Source organism: Corvus moneduloides, chromosome 3 (genome assembly GCF_009650955.1).
Source record: "Corvus moneduloides isolate bCorMon1 chromosome 3, bCorMon1.pri, whole genome shotgun sequence".
Classification (NCBI taxonomy): domain Eukaryota; kingdom Metazoa; phylum Chordata; class Aves; order Passeriformes; family Corvidae; genus Corvus; species Corvus moneduloides.
This window is the reverse complement of record NC_045478.1, coordinates 47,791,064-47,810,892: the sequence shown is the minus strand read 5'-3', so window position 1 is coordinate 47,810,892 and position 19,829 is coordinate 47,791,064. Positions and strand designations below refer to the sequence as shown.

General features: G+C 48.9%; 1 protein-coding gene across 3 annotated transcripts; it reads right to left on the bottom strand.

The window, feature by feature from the left end:
• Positions 1–1,150: 1,150 nt before the first annotated feature.
• Positions 1,151–19,480, bottom strand: NR2E1 (nuclear receptor subfamily 2 group E member 1). 3 transcript variants are annotated; one of them, XM_032101403.1, is made up of 10 exons: positions 19,279–19,480; positions 18,633–19,175; positions 13,442–13,587; positions 12,624–12,711; positions 12,104–12,339; positions 10,631–10,777; positions 5,791–5,887; positions 5,256–5,405; positions 4,883–4,988; positions 1,151–2,605 (listed from the first exon to the last, which is right to left on the bottom strand). In XM_032101403.1, the coding sequence occupies exons 2-10, from the start codon at positions 18,655–18,657 to the stop codon at positions 2,443–2,445; spliced, it is 1,158 nt and encodes a 385-aa protein (XP_031957294.1). In that variant the 5' UTR covers positions 18,658–19,175; positions 19,279–19,480; the 3' UTR covers positions 1,151–2,442. The 3 variants fall into 3 exon arrangements, with proteins under 3 accessions (XP_031957294.1, XP_031957295.1, XP_031957293.1); XM_032101404.1 differs by lacking the exons at positions 18,633–19,175; positions 19,279–19,480 and adding exons at positions 16,551–16,558; positions 18,248–18,495; XM_032101402.1 differs by having other exon boundaries at positions 18,633–19,480.
• Positions 19,481–19,829: the final 349 nt, after the last annotated feature.

Genomic DNA, 19,829 nt, shown 5'->3' with positions numbered 1-19,829 from the left:
GGTGTGATTGCCTGGTTGCCTAGCAGGGTGGATGCAGTTCATGCTTATTGCTGCTCTGGGACAGCAGCATGAATCTTACTGGAATGAATATTCTGTCATGGGTTCTGTGCAGCACTGGGTTCGACTTCTTTAGCTCATAAACTGAATTGTCACAGAGTGGAGAACCACAATTGCTTTTTCTGCCCTATCAGGTTATTTTCAGTGTAGAGAGCAGAAAATGGTTGAAGATTTTTACAGGTGCAGGAAGAATGGATTATAAAGAGTTTGTTGGTTTCTTTCTAAGAACGTGCTGTCCCCTGTGGTAAGTGCATTCTTAAGTGCTCTGAGCTAGTTTGTATAGAAGATGTTTTGAGGTCCCATAGCCTGTGACTCATCTTGTGTATTTGTGGTCTGGCTGTCTTGGAAAAGATAGAATGTTAGACCCAACAGACTACAAATGGAAGAGAGCTGGGGTTCAAACTTTGACCTCTGAAACATGTGAGATTTTTGAGCTTGGAAGTCAACAGAGCTAGGATTTCACTTGTGACCTGTATTCCTTGACACTGCAAACCAGTGAGCCATCAATACACACAGTATACTTCCACCTGTCATTTTAGCATGCATGGTTCTTGGCTTACTCATTGCCATCTGAACAATACATTTCCCTCCTACTATTGCCAACTTGTTCTGTTGATTGGGAGTTGTTTCCCTCTTTCTTTGGTGTGATTATGCAGTTAGACACCTTAATAAAACCTCAGTCTTTTTAATTGAATCAGTACTTTTGCTCTCATCACCTTTTGTTAGCTGCACGGTTCACCGATATTAAAAATTGCAGTAACTTGCAACAGAATGCACATACTGGGGTAGACCTCGGATGCACTTAGTGTTTTATCCTAGAAAAAGCTACATGTCACCTTCTTGAGAAACAAACGTTGGAGCTGGAATTTACTTGGATTACAGAAAATAGCTCTATGCAGGATCTCACAAGGCAGGATCACCTAAGCTACTCCTTTAATGTTTGTCTAATCTGTTTTTAAAAACCTCCAGTGATGGACACTCCACAGGATCTAAGGCAATCCATTTTAGTAAAGAGTATTTCTGTTCCCTGGTAAGTAGGGGACAGTGAAAGAAGCTGATAAAGGACAACAGTTAAAAGAACAATGGAAAGTAATTTAAATTCAATATATTTTTATTCTTTGTAAATACAATGAGTACAACTTTTTTACTTCACAAATCAGTTAATCCACTTTGTACAGGAAAAGTTTTACTCATTCTATGATAGTCCAAGTGCTGATCTTTCTCAGTGCTAGTTCCTAATAACAAATCAAATTTTGAAAAGTACAGCAGCTATCTTTAAATGTTTTTTTTTCTACATTTTTCATACATCAAATAAGCAGCTTGTAATGTTTTTATGTGTGAGAGGGTGTAGATGAACAAGGCTTCAAAATTAGAACCTGGAGTTTCCTAAAAAGGCATTGGAGACTTTTGGAAATTGTTAGCATTGTATCAGTCAACAACCTTTATTTCTTTGAAATAAAATTCCTTCCATTGATTTTTTAATAGTCATTTCATTTCTCTGCACATCTCATTGACAAAGAGTTTGGCCACCGTTGCCTTTGGTTTCAGCACTGTGCCAACGGGACAGCCAGCAGGTCACTGAAGCGGTCATCTCCTTTGTATTTGGTTTTGCTGTTTTAGTCTTCCTTTCTTGTGTTGTCTCTTTTCAGGTGTGTGTGTGTGTGTGTGAATGTATGTCTGTGTGTGTGTGGAAGAAGAAGGAGGGAAGGTCGGGGAGGAAATGTATAAAGCTTTTCCGTCTTTGAGATGTTAACCGAACAAATTGTGGTGACATCCGCATCAAAGATCACCAGTTCATTTTGTAGGAAGAATGGAGCTGCCGTCATAAGCTACCTTTTAATCAGTTCTGAAGGCCACTTCATGATGTATTATAGCAGAAGCAATGTTTTGGTAACTTGGTCTCAAATGTTGCCTATCGTATTAAAAACACTTTCCCAACATAGGCTACTTTTAAAACAATTCTGAAGGCCACCACATCTTGTGTTACAACAGAAGCCAAGTTTGGTCACCCGGTTCCAAATACTGAACAAACTAAAGTACCTTCTTTCACATTTTGTCTCAGATCTGCCAGTTAAATGAGAGAATAGCAGAGTCTTTGTTAACTATGACTGGCATCTGAATTGCCTCCATCCTGTAGTAACAGGAATAGCAGCCAAATTCCAACCACTTTCACTTTTTCTGTAGAACAAAGCATTCTCTCCATGATCTAAATCACTCTGTTCAGAGCAGCAGAATCATATCTACTGGGGTCTTTTTTGTCAATGAGTTTAAGGACTAAACATTCCCAGGCTTATGCTTCCTGTAGATTTTGTTAGTTGAGGCTTATTCTCCATAGATAGAAGTTCTTCTCAAACTGTCCATCCTGATTGTTTATTTTAAGGTAATTTATATGTCACTGGATTTGTACATATCTGAAAGCAGTCTTGTAATTGGTACATTCCCAATGGTCTTTTTGAAAAACACTTCTTCTATTGTAGATGGACTAATTGAACGTAAAGCTGGTAAGAGCAATAGAAGTTTTCCGAAACGACAGGGTTGTGTGGGATACCTGGGAGACAGAGAGAAAAAGAATTTTGTTGAAGTTTTAAAATATTTTTTCAAAGGAAGAACCTTATTTTATAGAAAAAGACCAGTATTTTCTAAATTGCACGGGTGATGCTTCCTGTGCCAAAACCCTGTGTTTTGTACTTGTGTGAGCAAGAAAGTTGACTCCAAGGAAAACTCTCTGTGGCAATCAGCAGAATATAGGACAAGGTTTCTGAGTTTTGTTTAGCTCCTTTGTTTATTCCCCTAGAGTAATAGCAATACAGAGACTGGACCTGCTGTGTCCCTCATACAACAATGTTCTTGATGCAGTTCAGGGAAGAGCTTGACTTGTAATAACTAGCCTGTCATTTGAAGTACAGTTTAAAACCAGCTGGATTGTCATGGTAATCACTTTACCCCCTTTTGGTTGGCAGATACATTGAATACCAATTGACATTTGTAAGGAAAGTTTTTGTTAAAGAAGCTGTGTTTTTCCCCAGGTAATGTGTTTGTGTATAGGATATTTTCCATCATTTCTCTCAGCTTTTGAAGCTAACACAGCATAGGACGTGTATGTCTAGCTGTGCTTATGCTGGCTTGACACGCCAGTGATTCTCAAACTTCTGCTTACAGTGGTCTCCATACAGGAAAGTGTAGGTTGTTTGGGGAAACACGCTGCTTCTCCAGACTACATCCTGTTGAGAGCGACTCCACTGAGATCAAAGGGCTGATACTGCTGTGACACTGGCAGGAGGGTAAATTCAAGCCTGAGGATGAAACACACAGGCTGAAAGCCCTCTCACAATGGAGTCTGAGTGAGAGTCCTGTCAGTGGACTGCACTTTTCCCTTGTAAAAGGATATTGTTTACAACATATACTGAGTAGCACAGTATCTAAATACTTCCAGCAACACAGAAATGCTGTGGAAAAGTTGTCATGCTTGGAAGGGAAGTTGTGGCTATGTATTCCTCCCTGGCTTCTCTCTCCAAGGCCCTGTCTCACGTAGGGTCTCCAGGGAGCAATCTTCATGGAAAAAGCCTTCCCTAGGAACAGGAAGAGGCTGCTATGCAGCAGTTACTCTTTTTGCTCCGAAGCAGCCATAACTGGATGGAATTCGCATTTTTACTTCCATCCTTAGTGCAGGCCATTCCCTGTAGACTAATAGAAGTGTTTCAGAAACTGCTACCGTCTAATCTCTGATACTGATAGAACTGCCTGACAGAGATACTATGACAGCAAAACAAAGTTTCAGAAGGAAAAAATACTACAGAAGTTCCTCTTCCACTGCTCCCATCTCCCACTGTTTAAGTCTCATGGACCTCCACTGCAACTAAAGGACTTTGCTGCGGCACCACAATGGGATTCACAAATTCTGGGGTTTTCATTTCAACCTGAGCACAAACTCAGGGCAGCATCTTGGAAGAGCCACTTAAGTTCCTTGTGTCCTGATTTCCGTGTCTGCAAAATGGAGGAGATTATATGGGAACTGGAGATCGTGGGTGAAAAGAGCTCATACTGGTCTGAGATGGAATGTTTTGAGCATGACTTTTAGTGGTATTTGATTGATTAAAGTGTAGAGGAAAATGTAGCCCTCTGAACTGCAAAGTGTTGCACAGCTGGTATCACTTCCCAGAGGAAGAGCTCTCCTTTTAGCACTTTTCTATTTGTTTTAAAACACCAAAGTGCTGGAGCACACCCAAAGAGGAGCAGCAAAGCTGGTAAGGGTCTCGAGCTCGAGTCCTGGTTAAGGGTCTAGAGCAACAGCTGAGGGAGTTGGGGTTGTTTAGTCTGAAGAAAAGGAGGCTAAGGGGAGACTTTATCACTCTCTACCTGAAAGGAAATTGTAGTCATGTGGGTTTTGGTCCCTTTTCCCAGTTACAAGCAATAGGACAGAAGGAAATAGCCTCAAGTTGCACCAATGGAGGTTTAGTTTGGATATTAGGAAAAACTTCTTTCCCAAAAACGTTGTCAAGCATTGGAACAGACTGCACAGGGAAGTGGTGGAGTCATCATCCCTGAAGGTATTTAAAAGACGTGTAGATGTAGCACTTGGGAACATGATTTAATGAAGGACTTGGCAGTGTTAATGGTTGAACTGGATGATTTTAAGGGTCCTTTCCAACATTTTCTATGGTTCTATTTCATCAGGAAATGCCAAGTCCCAGCAGGCTGACAGCCAATGTATACTCTGTAGTAGCCTGGTCCCCATTTCAGTCAGTGCAACTGCCACCTTCTGTGCAATGAGAGCAGGATTTCACCCCTACACCTGCCAGCAGTACTGATAGAAGACACCACTGACCTGGTATGAATGTAGCTGTTCAGGGTGAGCTGGGCTTCGTCTTGAAGGGCTGCTATGGCGGCCGCATTTCGGAAACTCCTCAGTTCAGAACCACTGTGTGTGGGCACTGGAAAGCAGATCAGTTACTAGTTCAGCTTGACTCTTGGGTGGGTCAAAACAGTTCAGCTAGTGCTATCAATGAAAATTAAATGTTCCCATTAGTTCCCCAGCACTCCACTGTCAGCCTTTCAAAATGCAGCAATGAATTGGAATTCAATACCGGGAAAACTACTGGGTGATACAAAGCTATGCCTAGTTTAAAACATCGTTTACACTTTAAAGCAGCGACCTCGTAGTTATCAGAGCAGACAAGCAAGAGATCCTTTCTGCTTACCAGCTTTAAAAGTGACAATGCATTTGAGACAGGCAAATTCAGTAGCATCTAGCCGAAGTTGTCTAAATCTAGCCACAACCTCCTGTAAAGCCTGTATTTCTGAAATAATTTTATTCAGCTTCTGAGAATCTGTATTGTCACCGTTCATGCCTGAAACAGAAACAGATGAAATAAATAATATTAAAGGCATTTGCTTTATTTTATATTGATTTCTGACAAAATCCTCTGTATCAATGTCCTCTCTATTGTCACACTTGTCTATCTGGTTCCATGTAAACTGACTATATTGTATGAAAGTTAATATAAAATCTTCTCTTGGATGATAACAAACACAGTAATTTGCATTTAAATGACAATGCAAGCAGTCATGAATACAACAAAACAACATTATTTGCATTTAAATATAGATTTATAAATGACAGGTATGCTCTATTGTTCAGTAGGAATTTGTTATTCTTTACATGTTGTTCTTTTTTCAGTAATGTATTTTTATGGTAATTTTTGTAACAAAGTCATTAAATTGTGCAATTCTTACCAGATACAGCCAGTAGAGTGTTAGCATCAACTGGAATGGCCCATTGTGCTATTCCTAGAACAAACAGTTCTCTCCAAGCATCTTCCAAAAGCATCAGCTGTCATACAATAGATGTACAATATAACATAGTGTATAATTTATAGATTTATAAACAATTTAAATATGTAAATTTCTGTTATTTTAAAAACTACTTTAAATGCCTGTCATGGTATTTCCCCCACAGCATTCATTAGCTCTTCTCTTAGCCTTTTGAGAAGGTGTCTAGAAATAAGTCTATGCATTGCAGAAAAACACTGAGGGTTGGCTCACTGTGCACCGTGTTGTGGACCAAAAAGGAGGAGAAAGAGAGAGTGAGAACTCTTTCCCCAGAGCATTTGCTCACAACATGAACACACTTGCTTTCTCAGCATATTATGGGTTCTCTTCTCCTCTCCTTCAGCACTTTTATAGCTGTTCTAGGGCAGGTTGGATGCGTGCTTTCCTCTTGCTCTCTGGGAATTACACTTGTTTCCCTTGGGAAGGCAGAATTTTGTGAAGAAAAGCCTGGACAACATCCTGCATCAGTGTAGGGAGCACTGCTTTAGAGCACACATGCACCTTATAACCCCTTCCTTACTAAGCAAGTCTTTAGATCTGTCAAGCACCGCATCTGGACACACGCAGAGTTTCTCAGTGTCACCTGTTTTTCTGCTTTTTCGCTTAAAATCACTCAGAAATTCCAGGCACTAAGAGCTGTTGCCTTTCAGAGATGCAAATATCCAGGCACCTACACTGACAGCATTGCTAGTTCTCTGCAATTTTTGCACACTGCGTGTCTGTATGGAGATTGTGTTTTTCTCTGTTTTCTCTGAGGCAATGCTTAAGATTTCCCTGAAAAGGCAGTGGTGCATCTGAAGAGGAGACAAAACTTCTGGAAATGCAGACTGGCAAAGCCAGAACAGACGTGTTTAAGCTTGAGGGCATCTATGGATTGTTAGCCCAGACCAACTCTTATGAGAGTTGGAGGAGAGGTTTGGAGGAGCTCTGGTTCAGCTGAAGTTCATGGCCAAAGGGCATGTGGTGGTGTGTACACGTTGCTGGGACCTCATGTCACACAATAGGGTGGCAGAGGTTTGAAGGGGTGAGAACTGTAGTGGGCTCAGGAGGTATCTTCTAGCAGCTCCATGCAGTGAAAACAGATTGCCCAAAACTCAGAAAGAAAAAAAACAAAGCCACCAAACCAAAACCCCCAAACCTGCAATTATTAATGTTGCTATGGTCCCTGAAACTATCAGCAGTTTAGCTTCTTAGGAAAAGAGGAAAGGGGGTATTTTAAGTATGTAAAGAGTCTGTAAGGAAGAACAAAGTAAAAAAAGATGCTGTACCAAGTTAATGATGATTTCCTTGGAATCAGACATGTGAAAGTAGTAGGTGATACAGAAAGCATCAGTACAAGTGAATCCTTCATCTATGTGCAAACTCTTAACAATATTGCTGTTCAGAACAGTGTTGCTTGTTGCCAGCCAGTAGGACGTGAGGCAATGGGCAGAAACTAATGCACAGGAAAATCCACCTGAACATGAGGAAAAACTTCTTTACTGTGCATTGAACATTGGAACAGGTTGCACAGAGAAGTTGTGGTGTCTCTCTCACTGGAGGTATTCAAGAACTGCCTGGACACAATCCTGTGCAATGAGCTCTAGGATGACCCTGCTTAAGCGGGGAGGTTGGATCAGATATGATCCCTTCCAACCTGACCCCTCCTGTGATTCCATGACTGCAAGTTTTAAACCACCCTGTTCCAATCTGAATGGAAGGAAGAATTCTCAGAGTCTCTGCCCTCAACTTGTCACTGTAGGGTTATGTCCATTTTATGCCTTTTTGCCCTGTGTGCTTTGCAGAACTTCTACATAACCTACAGAAATTGTGACAGGAAGGTATTCGTGTCTCTGCATACAGTTGCTGTTCAAAACACTTACGTTGGATTCTACAGTACCAAAACCTGCCCAGATTATTGTCTGAAATGGAGACAGGGAGGGGGTGTTGTGTCTAGAGTGTGATGCCCATCTCAGCTTTCTTCTGAGAGCAGATGAATCTGCTCTTAAGTTTCCTAACCACTGCAGCTTGCAAACCCAGTCCCTCCTCTGGATAATCCCACCTGATGGATGTGCAGGTGTCTGTATGACATAGGAAATGATTGGCCAGCCTTTCATTTGCTTTTGTAAAACTTTTTTTGTCATTCATTCATGCAGATACAATGGTAATGACTGGTGGTTCCTGGAAGATATCAATTTCATATTTTCTTTCCCACCAAGTCTTTAAAGTCAGAAGACTTTAGAAATAAGAGACTATTCCAATAGCTAAAGCTTTCTTCATGCCTATGCATAAGTCTGTAAAACCACCAATTAAAATAACTCATGGTGAAGTCATACTCAGCCCTTCTTCTTCAAAGAAACAACAAATACCAGGCTTTCTGAACAACTGGGTTTTGCTTCTTAATCAACCCCATCCTTAGAGTGACCTTTTGTTGGTCACCTGCATTGGGCCAACCTGTCTCACAGATAAAGTGGGCAGGTGTGCAGGCCAGCAGAACTAGAGGTATGACATTTTTTGCTATGTGGTTTCCAATTCAAGATGGGTATGAATCTAGGGAAGGGACACAGCCTCTGGTTTACCAGAGGTAAATGATGCAGCAATGCTCAGACTTGTGTTTTATCAGCAAATTGGTTTCTATTTATTTCCTTGCCTTCAAGATAAAACTGTCCCAGAGTCCTGAAATTACAGTGCACTCGCCTTTTTAGAAGAGCACAAAAAAAAAAGCAAAATTCAGGGAAAGATTTTAGACTCTCCTCAGCCAGATGTCAGGGATACAAAAAGAGAAACGCAGACATTTACAGCTGGGCCATTGTCAAATTAAATAATGCAATAGCAATGTTATAAAAATCAACTGTATGATTATTCATGAAATAAGGTGATTAAAATCAGAGTTATTTCTTCTCCAGCTCTCCTAAATATGACAGGGGAATCATGCAGAAAGAGGCCCAAGTCAAAGCTTTCGAGCTGAGTTTTGAGGAAGCTGACTCGCAATGAGGTACAGCAAGTGAGAGTGATGTAAAGGAAACGTTGGGGTTTTAATACGTTATTCACTAACATTAGTCCCTTCTATGAAAGTGAAAGAGGTAGTGGGTTATTTAATGGGAGCACTGTGGTATCTATGGTAAAATAAGCAGGCCTTGCTGTTTGAGGCATACTTGGTCACATGCCATGGAGATTTCCCCTGCCCCCAGATCCTGCTGCCTCCTCCACTAACAGAGATGATGTTGTGGGAAATGCCTCCCTATCATGTCAAATAAAGCCTTTGCCTAGGGAGCCTCCTGTGGACGTCACTGGTCTAGAAATAGACCCAATCTCCTCCCGTGTGCTGGGGCTGCTGCTGGAGCAGCGCACCTGCATCTTGTCCCTGACTCTTGGGCCTGTTTCTTTGGTTGCTCACTGTGACAGACCCAGTGCTCTGCTGGATTAGTGGCAGCAGAAGACACGATTAGAGAGCAGCAGGATGCCACACTGGGATTGTTGTCTTCCTCCTGGCATGTGTGATCTCCCAGGCCCTGTCTCATCGCTCCCTTCATCCTCACTGTGTAGCAGGACTGCAGGTGGAGCTAAGCAGCATTCCTCTTTGTCTAATTTCACAACAAAGATTTCAAAACGTGGGTTTGGTTCTAGAAATAGAACATTTTTATATACTTTAGCTTTATAACACATTGTGGCCATCATGATTTACCTTTAGGTAGAAAACAGTATTGGTTTTCCAAGAAGCTCTTTTCTTTTAGTTCAAAATACGTATTTGCATATCAACTGCAACACTTGCAATGTGCTTCTGGGGAGAGGAACTAGTTCCTCTGATGCCTGCCATGTAATGTCTATGGCACAGTTTTTCTAGTTAACATTTTGGTAAATTAGCTCAATCATATCAAAGTATTAGATGTCTTTTGTGATTGGAGCTTTGTGTAGATATCCACCCTTCCATTTTACAATTATCTGATTACTTTTTTTAAAATTGGTGCATTATACAAAGCACACTGAGTCCTCATCAAGAATCAAGTCATCAAGAAATTGTTTCATCTTGTATGGTTTACATATGATTTACTTGAGGCAAAGGTGAATTATCATAGAGGAAAACAAAACACATTAGGGAAGATTTTAATTAATGGTAAAAAATATTGGGAGCTGGCCAAATACTGTTTCCACCATATTGATGTAATTGTAAGCCAAGGTGAATAAGGAAAAAATGTTGGCTGTGTAAACAGTTGAGAGGAGAGGAGAAGAAGAGGAGCAGGAGGAGAGGGAGGAGGAGGAGGGTAGGGGGAGGATGAGGAGAAAGAGCTGTTAAAGGAGGAGGAGGAGAATTGGTCTTCAGAAACCACCTCAGCCATATCCTGAGACCGTAAGTTTAACTAAGCATTTCTCATCCCAAAAAAGCAAAGTAAGATGCTGTTCCCCATTTTATGGAAGGAAAATTGTCCTACAAGTAGAGAAGTAGTTTTGGCCTGCTAAGCTTGGTCTGCAGCCTGGTGATTCCTCCTTTAGCACTTGTCCTTCCATAATATTCATTTTGTATTAGATTTCTTTTTCCTGGCTTGATTTTCACTTGCTTCATGAGATAAAAGTTGGAGGAAAGCAGTTTCTAAATCACTGCCTGGTTTTCAGGGACAGACTGAAACTCTGCACTGAAGTTCAGAGCTGCTGAAGTTCATTTACGGATTTCAAGGTCTAGGGCTGTAAGTTCAGGACCCAATGTGATGTCTGAGCCTTCTTTAACAGGCAGGCCAGGCCGATGCCACTCCCACTGCCAGTGCCTTACCTGGTCTTGCAAGGACAAGGTGGAGAAGGCTGGGACACTTTTGGCCCACTTGATGCTCATGAACAGAAGTCTGGCTGCTGACTCGCAGACGGATTCAGTGGCCACTTCATAGAGATACATAGGGGTACCGTTGACTTCATGTGGGTACTAATGTCAAAAAGAAAATAAAGCCATTTCATACAGTGTCACCAAGGCAGCCTGGTCTTCCTGTCCCCTACATTCAGTGCTCCTGCTCATGCTCATACAGAGTGTGCACTCTCTTGTTCTGCAAGCAGAGGGCATTGCTTACAGTGGGCTCACTCCAAAGTGCTCCTTGCTGCTTATCCGTGTGGATGAGCTGTGCTAAAGAAACTGTTCAGAGTAGGAGGTTGAAAGGAGAATGAAATTATTACATCGGGGGGGGGGGGGGGGGAGGGTGGAGAGGGGGGTGTGAAATGTACCGAAATTATGTGTGATGCTTTACTGGGTTACACAACACCACACCTCTGATAGCAGAGTTACAAGAATAAAAATTTGATTAGCAATATGTAGTTTGTAACCTTGCTTCAGAAGCTGATTTAGCATTCCAGCCCTGCTCAGCAAAGCAGTAAATATTCATTTAGCCTAAACATTCATCTTGCTCCCTGACTGCAACAGGCATAAGGAGATGCACAGAGCTAAGCATAACTATCTAGAGGCTGTGTAGGGTTTGAATGGAATTGTTTTCAAGTGTGTGTTACATTTTCTTGCCAAATAATTTCTGATTCAACATTTTTCAAAATTACCACGTAAAACTATATGTTGTGACCACGTTTATGATGGGTTCTGCCAAGATACCAGCTCTGAACATGCAGAACTATTTAAGCAGTTTCTTCTGTGATTTTCTAGATGCTGTGAAGACACAAAATGCCGTTGCAAATGGGCTAATGAAAAACATCGCCTTGCAGCTAATTCCTGTGCAGCTGAGGCCACGGCAGTGCTTCCACTGGGCTGCTTAGGAAATGTCACAACCAAGAAGTGCAGAGAGCCAGCTTAGCCAAGCTTGGGTTTTGTGTCTGTGGGGACAAGTTGCAGGCTTTGGTCAGTACACAAAGTACTTTCTGAACTGCACCACTGTGGAGGTTGGCATTTTGCTGAAGAAAACTCATTCACAGGGATTGTATTCCTTGTGAAACAAGGTTTAAAACTGACTTGTGGACGGGCTCCAGGCAGGAGGAGCATTTCTGCAGCCATGAAGGTATAAGAAAGTGTGAGAGACAGGGTTTGCATGGAGCAGGTTATCAGTTGGTCCTGCTGCATACCCCTTCTCCAGAGGGCATTGCACCTCATATCCTCAGTGCTTTTAGGGATGTAACAAAAGTCCCCACCACAACCCACAAAGCTTCAAGCCTTTTTGTTTGCCATGTCTACCCCAGAGGCAGGAAGGAGCCGACAGGTTGCAGGCACCTCAGCAGCAGGGTTTGCAGCCCGCCGGGGGCCAGGGCAGTGGCTGACCTTTGGGGTGGGCTGTGCCAGGCCCACGAGAGCTTGTCTCTCCGGGGTGCCAGTGACAGCGGCCAGCTCCAGGCCATGGGGCTCCAGCTGGGAGACGGCGGTGAAGAACGCGGGTGCCGGCAGGGCGGCAGCGGGGAAGTGCGGGGCTCCGCCGCTCTCCTCCTTGTGCCCGCGGAAGTAGAGGGCCACCTGCTTCCGTATCGTCGACGTCCGGGGACCCCGCTCGTGCTGCACCGCTGTGGGGCATCAAAGAGAGACGAGGGGGTCACCTCGGGGATCCGCACTGGGTGTCCTGCACTGCTCGACCGGGCTTCCCTCCCTCCCTGCAATTTTCTGAGGCCAGCCCGGTGCCCCCCCGCCCAAGACGTGTCTGGGGAGAAGTGTCTGAGGCTGCCGCAGGATGGGAGGGTCATTAGTGGCCAGGGCAAGGAGACACCGGAGTTACACAGCGCTCCTCGGTTCAGAGCAGCTCCCACCTGCTGCCCCGCCACCCCAGCCCCGGGAGAGGGGGAGCAGGTACCATCTTTGTTCATGTTGACCTCCAAGCACTTCTTCAGCCGGCAGGCTCGGCACTGGTTCCTGTGCGTCTTGTCCACCGGGCAACCTCCCTGCAACACAGCTAGCCGTCGGGCCGGGGGCAGCAGCGCGCCCACCCCGCCGGCCCCAGGCGCCGGCCCCGCGGCTGCGGGAGGCGCGGAGGGGCCGCCCGTGCGTGCGCCGTGCCGGGCCGTGCCAGGTGCTCGGCCCCGGGACAGGGCGGGCCGGGCGGGGCGGGCCGGGCCGCCTTCAGCACCCGAGACAGCGACGGCGGCGCCGCCCCCTCGGGGTGCCCCGGTGCACCGCGCATCCCTCCGCGTTCCCAGCCCCACGTCCCCGCGGGGACGGTGCGGGAGTGGAAGGGAGAGCGGCCGGAGTAGGAAGGGAAAAAGCGGAGCTGCCTCCGCCTGGGCGAGGGCACGACACGCCGGAGTGTAAACGCACGGTTGTCCATCGCCTGGCAGTGCTGAGGCTCACCGAGAGGCTGCCCCTCTCTGTCCTCCCACAACCAGGCGGTGTGCTGGCTGCGCCCTCCCCCTGCCCCCATCCCTCCTTCTCCCTGCGCATCTCCCCCATCCTCTCGAGTGGGCTGGGGCGGGGGGAAGTGCCGGGGGGAGGCGGGCTGGGACACCCAGCTCCCGGCCTCGGCCCGAGACCCCCTGGGAAGGGAGAGTGAGGCTGCGTGGCTGCTACATCTTGCTGCGGGTGTCTCTCTGTGGGTGGGGCAAGGGCAATGCGGACCCCTGGGGAAATGCAGAGTAGGGGGTGCAGGCGGTGAGGGGGCTGGCCTGCGTCTGGTACCTGATTTCCTGATTTGCAAACATAAGTCCTATTCCTCCTGATGCTCCGCTTGAAAAATCCCGAGCACCCATCGCAGGCATAAACCCCATAGTGCTTCCCGGAGCTGCGGTCCCCACACACTTTGCAAGGGATGTCTAAAATGCGACCTGAAAGCAGAGAAGGGAAAGAGGGAGAGAGAGAGCGCTCAGCAATCTGACCTCCAGAGGGATTAGCCCCAGAACCGCAGTACAAGCAAATAATGAAGTGATTTTATAGCCAACTTTCTTTTCCTTGAGCAAGTGTCAGTTTTCTACAATGAGCATTATTCATGCCCCGCTACGTTTATTTGGATCTTCTATAATCGCCAAGACCCATTTTGGAAGGGAAGATTACAGCAGCGGGAGCAGCAGTGTTGCCTGCTAGAAGTGAGGATGAGGGGGGAGGGGGCGGAATTCGGGGGGTTTGGTGAGGGGGGTGTGTGTTTCCCTCTCTTTCTGGCGCTCGGCAGAGGACGGCGCTTTCCCTGGGCAGGAGAGCAGTCAGGAGACCGATGCACAGAATAAACCAAACCAAAACAAAATAAAATGACCGTGAAGCCAAGTAACCTCCTCTCCCCGCTAGCAACCCTGGTGAAAGGGGGCTGATTTCCTCCGCAGGGAAGGCGTGCCATTTTCTTCACCCCAAAACCTGCAGCAAAACTTTCCGTCTCCGTTTTGTGCGCGGAGGAGTCAGCGGGCCGGGAGCCTGGCTGGCGGGCAGTGCCCCTCTGTTCCGCTCCCCTCTGCTCCGCTCCGCCTCGCCCACAGCCCCCGCTCTGCCGGGCGCTGCTTTCGCACCGGCTTTGACTAGAATTGCAAACGCTCTCAGGGAGATGTAAAAACTCGTACAGAGACTAATGCAGCCCGGCTCAAGAAACCCGCCAAAACCCCGCTCGGCTTCTGCCTTTTCTCTGATTTATTTCTTCTCTGGTCTGCTGTCTCTTTTTCTTTTATTTTTCTCTCTTTCCTTCTTTTACTTTTTCTTTTGCTTTTCTTTTTTCTTTTTCTTTTTCTTTTCCTTTTTCTTCTTTTTTTTTCCTTTATTTTTTCTTTTTCCTATATTTTTTCTTTTTGTTTCTTTACATTCTTCTTTTCCTTTACCTTGTTTCTTTTTCTTTTTCCTTTAATTATTTTCTTTTCTTTTTATTTCCATTTTCCTTTCCGTGTTTTATTCTCCTTCTCCTTCTCCTTCTCCTTCTCCTTCTCCTTCTCCTTCTCCTTCTCCTTCTCCTTCTCCTTCTCTTCTCTTCTCTTCTCTTCTCTTCTCTTCTCTTCTCTTCTCTTCTCTTCTCTTCTCTTCTCTTCTCTTCTCTTCTCTTCTCTTCTCTTCTCTTCTCTTCTTCTTCCCTCTGCCTCAAACAGCCTTCTCTCTTACCAGAACTTAAGTTAGAAATTCAGTCCCTCTCACCAAACCTTGGTCTCCAAACTCCAATGGAGTGGTCTCTGAGCCACTATATTTGTTTGGAATTAGTTCAGGGAGAGCCCCGGCTATGGGTGGGTGAGGATGAAGGCTGGAGGGGGAAAAGCGGCAGCGTGCGGAGCGGTGCTGGGGGGCAGAAGGGGAGCAATGGAAACAGGCCGCAGGGGCTCCTCTCGCTCCCTAGAGAATTTAGGAGTCCGAGATACTTTCAGACATGTCTGCACTAAGGCTCTAAGACAATGCCTGCTGGCAGACAATAGGGACATTAGATAAAGTGTTAACTTAATGATTTTGCCCATTGAAACTCGTTTGACTGCCTCCAATGAGCACAAGCTGCCAGCTTCTCCCCTAAATGAAACCCGACAGCTGCTATACACAACACGGCGAGAGGGACGGGGATTAGGTTAGGGACTGCGAGAGGGAGGGGTGGCGGAGGGAGGGAAGGTGGGAGGGGGGGGAGAGGTTAAAGAATAGAAAACTTTTGCGCAATTAATAAGGAGCGCAGCTGAAGGATGCCCCCCCCGCCCCACTGCCTGCGAGCAAACCGCGGCTTTGGAGCTGCAGGTAGGTGCCCGTGAAGAGGGCTGAGGCCAAGGCACGGTTTCTGGGAGTGTGTAATTACAAGCCCTCCTTGCCACCTGCCTATTGGGGCACCAGTGACCCGTCAAAAAGTGTAGCATGGGAATTCGGATATCGCACAATGCAAACGGGGGAAAGCGCCCGACTTCCCTCTCCAGTCCTTAGCATCCACGGGGAGAGCGAGGATCCACACGCACGCACACAAAGGAGGAGGAGGAGGAGGAGGAGGGGCAGGCTGGGGGTGGGGGGAGAGACACTGAAGCGGTACGTGCAGCGGTGATGCATCCCGGTGCTGAGCCCGGCACTGCTGCGCTGCCCCCGCGCACCCCGTCCCACCGCGGCTCCCGGCGTCAGGACCCACGTCCGCTCCCCTTCCCTCGGCAGCGGGCCCCGGCCGCGGCCGCCCACCCGGGCCCGCCGTGTGACCGCCAGCCCCCCCCGGCCACCAGGCAGCCACGGGGTCCCCGCTTCCCCGGCCGACCTGCGGTGCGGGGCAGCTGGCTCAGCTCCTCCGGCGCTAAAGTCGGCCAGTGGAGACGGAAGAAACTTGTGTTAGTTTTTCCCACACGGATTTTAAGTTTGGGAGCCGCTTTAAAAAAAATCCTATGCACTATGTACGTACATATCCACAGCATGCATGTAAACATCTGGCGCATATATTCCTTACACGTCTCTATATTTCTCCTATAAATCGCGAGCACCTGGAGCACCTCGCCAAACCCACATAACCACGTTTCCAGCCGCCGGAGCAGCGTGGCCGGTCTGCTCAGTTCCGTGGCCCCCGGCGAGGCGGTGGACGGGGATGGGGGACACGGCGGAGGGAGCGGCTGGAGCCCCCCACGTTGCGCGTTTGCGGGGCCGCCCCGTCCCGCCGTCCGCCCGGCCGCGCTCTGCCCACCCCCCTCCACCCCCCAAACCCCATCCCTGCCCCGCGGGGGGTGTTATGAGAAAACTTTTGTGCAGGGCAAAATATGAAATAAGTAGATGGGTAAGAGGCAGGGCGGGTGGTGGGAAGGGAAAAATGTAAGCTTGACACGGGGTCATGCGATAACTGATTAACTCTGTTTAAAAGCGCTCCGGTTCCCCGAGGTACCGCTTCGTCTCAGAAGTTTTAGCGCTAAGAAAATGGGATTTCTGTTCAGCAGGGAAACCGTTTTGAACATCCCACGACAGGGGGTCCTTGGGGGGCTTTTTTTGTGTGTCATAATTGCTTAAAGGATATATGGCAGCCCCGATTACTGTAATTACCATCAGAGGCTGTTGAAAGAAGTTAGTCTGGGCTCGGAGGACGGCGGGATGGGGTCTTGTTACCACCCAGGCAGAAATCGCAGCTGACATCGCCGGGCGCCCACCGGCGGGCAGAAAAGCCAAGGCGCAGCCCCCTTGCCCGGGAGCCCCTCAGGACCCCCGGGACGAGCGCCCAGGCCCTGGAACAGCTGGTCGGGCTTTTGCGTGCGCTGCTGAGGCAGGCTGGGCTCGGGCCCCGGCGCTGAGGAGACGCAGCGTGTGCCCATGCCTGTGGGATTTGACTGAGTCGGGCCTGAGGGTCCCTTTCGGGAGGTCCCCAGAGGTCAGGGGGTCATCAGTGAAAGCGGCGGCAGTGGCCGGGGGTCGCTCAGCGCCGTGAGACCGGAGGCACGGTCCAGCCTGGCGGGTTTTCACCTCCGCAAAATGTCTCCGGCAGAAGCTCCGCCGTCCTTTGGGAACAAGACTCCCCGGTCCTTCCTGTCCCTTCCTTATCACCCAGAAACCTGCCAGGAGCCCCGATAACGTCCCGGCGCGGCTGCCTACGGGCCCGATCCCGCTCCGGCTGCCTCGCGCTTCTCGGGCAGCCTGGGGAGCGCAGCCGGCGGAAGCAGCCCCGGCCGCCGCAGTTTTTTTAGCCGCTGGCCCAGTCTCCTTCACCGGTTAGTACCTTATTACATCGACTACAATTTTATTTCCCGCCTCGCGGGGCTGGGGCAGAAAGATGCCGCGCTCAGCCCCACGGAGGAAGGAGGACAAACCAACGACGCCCAAGCGGCGTCAGCTCGGCCGCAGCACCGGGGGCTCCGCGCCGCCCGCCTCCTCCACGCGCGACCTCCGCGCCGCGGCCCCCGACTGCCCCTGGGCCCCGCCGCCGCGCCCCCTCCCTCCCCCCGGCTTCCCGGCCCCCGCGGACAAAGGGCGGACTCGGGTCAAAATAATGGAGGTCAGCGGCGAGGAGAAGGCCGCGGGGCTGGCGGGGGGCGGCCGGTGGCAGGTACCGCGGCGGGTCCCTCCCCGCTTTGCCTCCCGGCTTTGCCTCCCTTTGCCGCCGCTCCGCAACCCCGGGAGCCTGTCGGAGCGCAGAGGAAATAGCTGTCCGATCCATCACTTGTCAGACATTAAATTGGATTGGGTATTTTTTCCCCCTTTGTTACTGACTCCATCCATATTACAAACTCCGAAAGTCCCATTGGGATTATACGGATTGAGCCATTCTGTAAGAGCGGTTAGTCATGCTTTAAATTCCCCAGTTATGAGGTGCATGGATTTAGGATTAAGGAAAATGTGACTTTTAAGTTGTTTCTGCTTTCCTCGTTGCAGGATTATTTGTTGTAACTGGGAATGGTGTGCAAAGTATTGCATTTAAATCCTCCTTCGACTGAGTTGCTTACGCGATTCCGTGTAATTGAGTGATCGGAGTTTCAAACTCCTAAAAAGAAATTATTATGTCGCAGAAGGTTGCATAAAGTCCGTGAGAAAACCAGTACATTTCAACGCCGAAATGCCTTTTAAACCCAAACCTTCCTCCCTCCGCCCCAGTACCGGAGACCCGCACGCAACCGCCCGCGTCCCGGCGGAACCAGCCCCCTCCCCGCCGTCGGCGGAGCCGCCTTCCCGGGGGTTCGCTGCCTACAGGCTTCTGCCCCGGTTCCCAGCGCGGAAAGCCGCGGCACGCAGCTGGAAAGCGGCTTTTTGTAAGCCCCAGGCCCAAACTCCATCGGGGCAACTCCGAGCCTGTATATTCGTTGCCACTCCGGTTGGAAATATACACTTCTTTTTCAATTGGGCGCGGGGTGTGGGGGGGTGCAATCCCAAGCCACAACCCCCCCTCCCCTTCCTCTCCCTCCCCTCCACCTCCCGCCCCCCAGGCCAGGCTGCAGCCGGCCTCGGGAAGGCTGCTCGAAGCCTCCACCGCGTTATTACCCACTTGTTGATCCCGCCGGCTTGCTCATGCTCGAAGCCCCCGTGAGTCGTTAAACTCGGGGCGAAGTGTCGGCGCCGGGGCGAGGCGGTGCGGCCCCCCCGGGGGCCCCCCTGCTCCGCGGGGCAGGTGCCTCCCTTGGGTGCTCACTGCTGGCTCCGCCGCGGGGCCCGGCACATCCTCGCCGCAGCCCCGCTCCCCCAGCGATGTCCTCCCGAGGGACGGGGGCAAGCTGCGGGGACGCGGAAAGGGGGGAAAAGAAAAAAAAAAAAGTGGAGCAAAATGAAAAAAAAAAAAAAAAAGAAGAAGGAAAAAAGAAAAAAAACAACGAAGTGACCCAAAGTCGGAGGCCCCTGGCTGCCCCTCTGCGAGTAGATGCTCTCGGGACCCTGGGAGGGTGCTGGGGGTGCGACTGTACTCGCCACCGCACTCCTGGAAGGCAAGCGAGAGCCACAGCAGCCAGGACAACAATGAGACGAAGGAGAAGGTAGGATAGGGAGCGGGGCTCTGCGCCGAGCGCCTCGGTGCAGCGAGCAGGGAGATCAGAGCCTGGAAAAATAATGGAAAGGGGGAAAAGGCGTCAGAGGAGGCAGTCTCTGCCTCTCAGAAACTGAATGGTATAAAAAGGGAAAGGTTTCCAGAAGTTCATTACACTGGCTGACTTCGCGCTTTGAGCTCCAGGCTTCGGCCCCTATAATATCGGCAGAGAGGCTGTGACAGGCAGCGGCGGGGAGGGGAGAGGGACGCCCCTTGCCCACTGAGCTTCCCTCGCGTTCCCCCCAACTCCTGCCGCCGCGTGACGTCACCCCGCGCTGGGAAGGGGAGGGGGCAGGGAGGGGGTTAAATGCTAATGATATTAATGAACCCCCGAGCGGCTTCCACACAAAATGCAGCGGCTGCCGAGACGATTCCGCCTCCTCACTCGCCTTGTGCCCTCGCTGTCATAAAAAGGGACAACCCCCCCCCCCGCAAAAAAAAAAAAAAAAAAAGAAAAAAGAAAAAAAAAAAAAGAAAAGAAAAAACAGGAGACAAAAGGAAAGCAGAAAGAACGGATCAAGATCCCGTTTCTTTTGCATTTTCCCGTGCTGAGGTGGAGCCCGCCTGCGGTTCGCCCCTGCCCTTGCCCTTGCCCCGGCCCGGGCAGCGGCTGTGCTGGCAGCCGGCGGGGCCAGCCGGGGAGCCAGCCGGGGCTGCGAGCCGGGC

Excerpts from the sequence above, each read along its gene's own strand:
- NR2E1 (XM_032101404.1), bottom strand. The coding sequence starts at position 18,423 with ATGGAGTTTGGGCCTGGGGCTTACAAAAAGCCGCTTTCCAGCTGCGTG. Across the intron at positions 12,712-13,441 it reads TTTGCAAATCAGGAAATCAG|GGAGGTTGCCCGGTGGACAA; the intron begins GTACCAGACGCA and ends GCTGTGTTGCAG. Across the intron at positions 5,406-5,790 it reads CACTCTACTGGCTGTATCTG|GCATGAACGGTGACAATACA; the intron begins GTAAGAATTGCA and ends TTTCTGTTTCAG.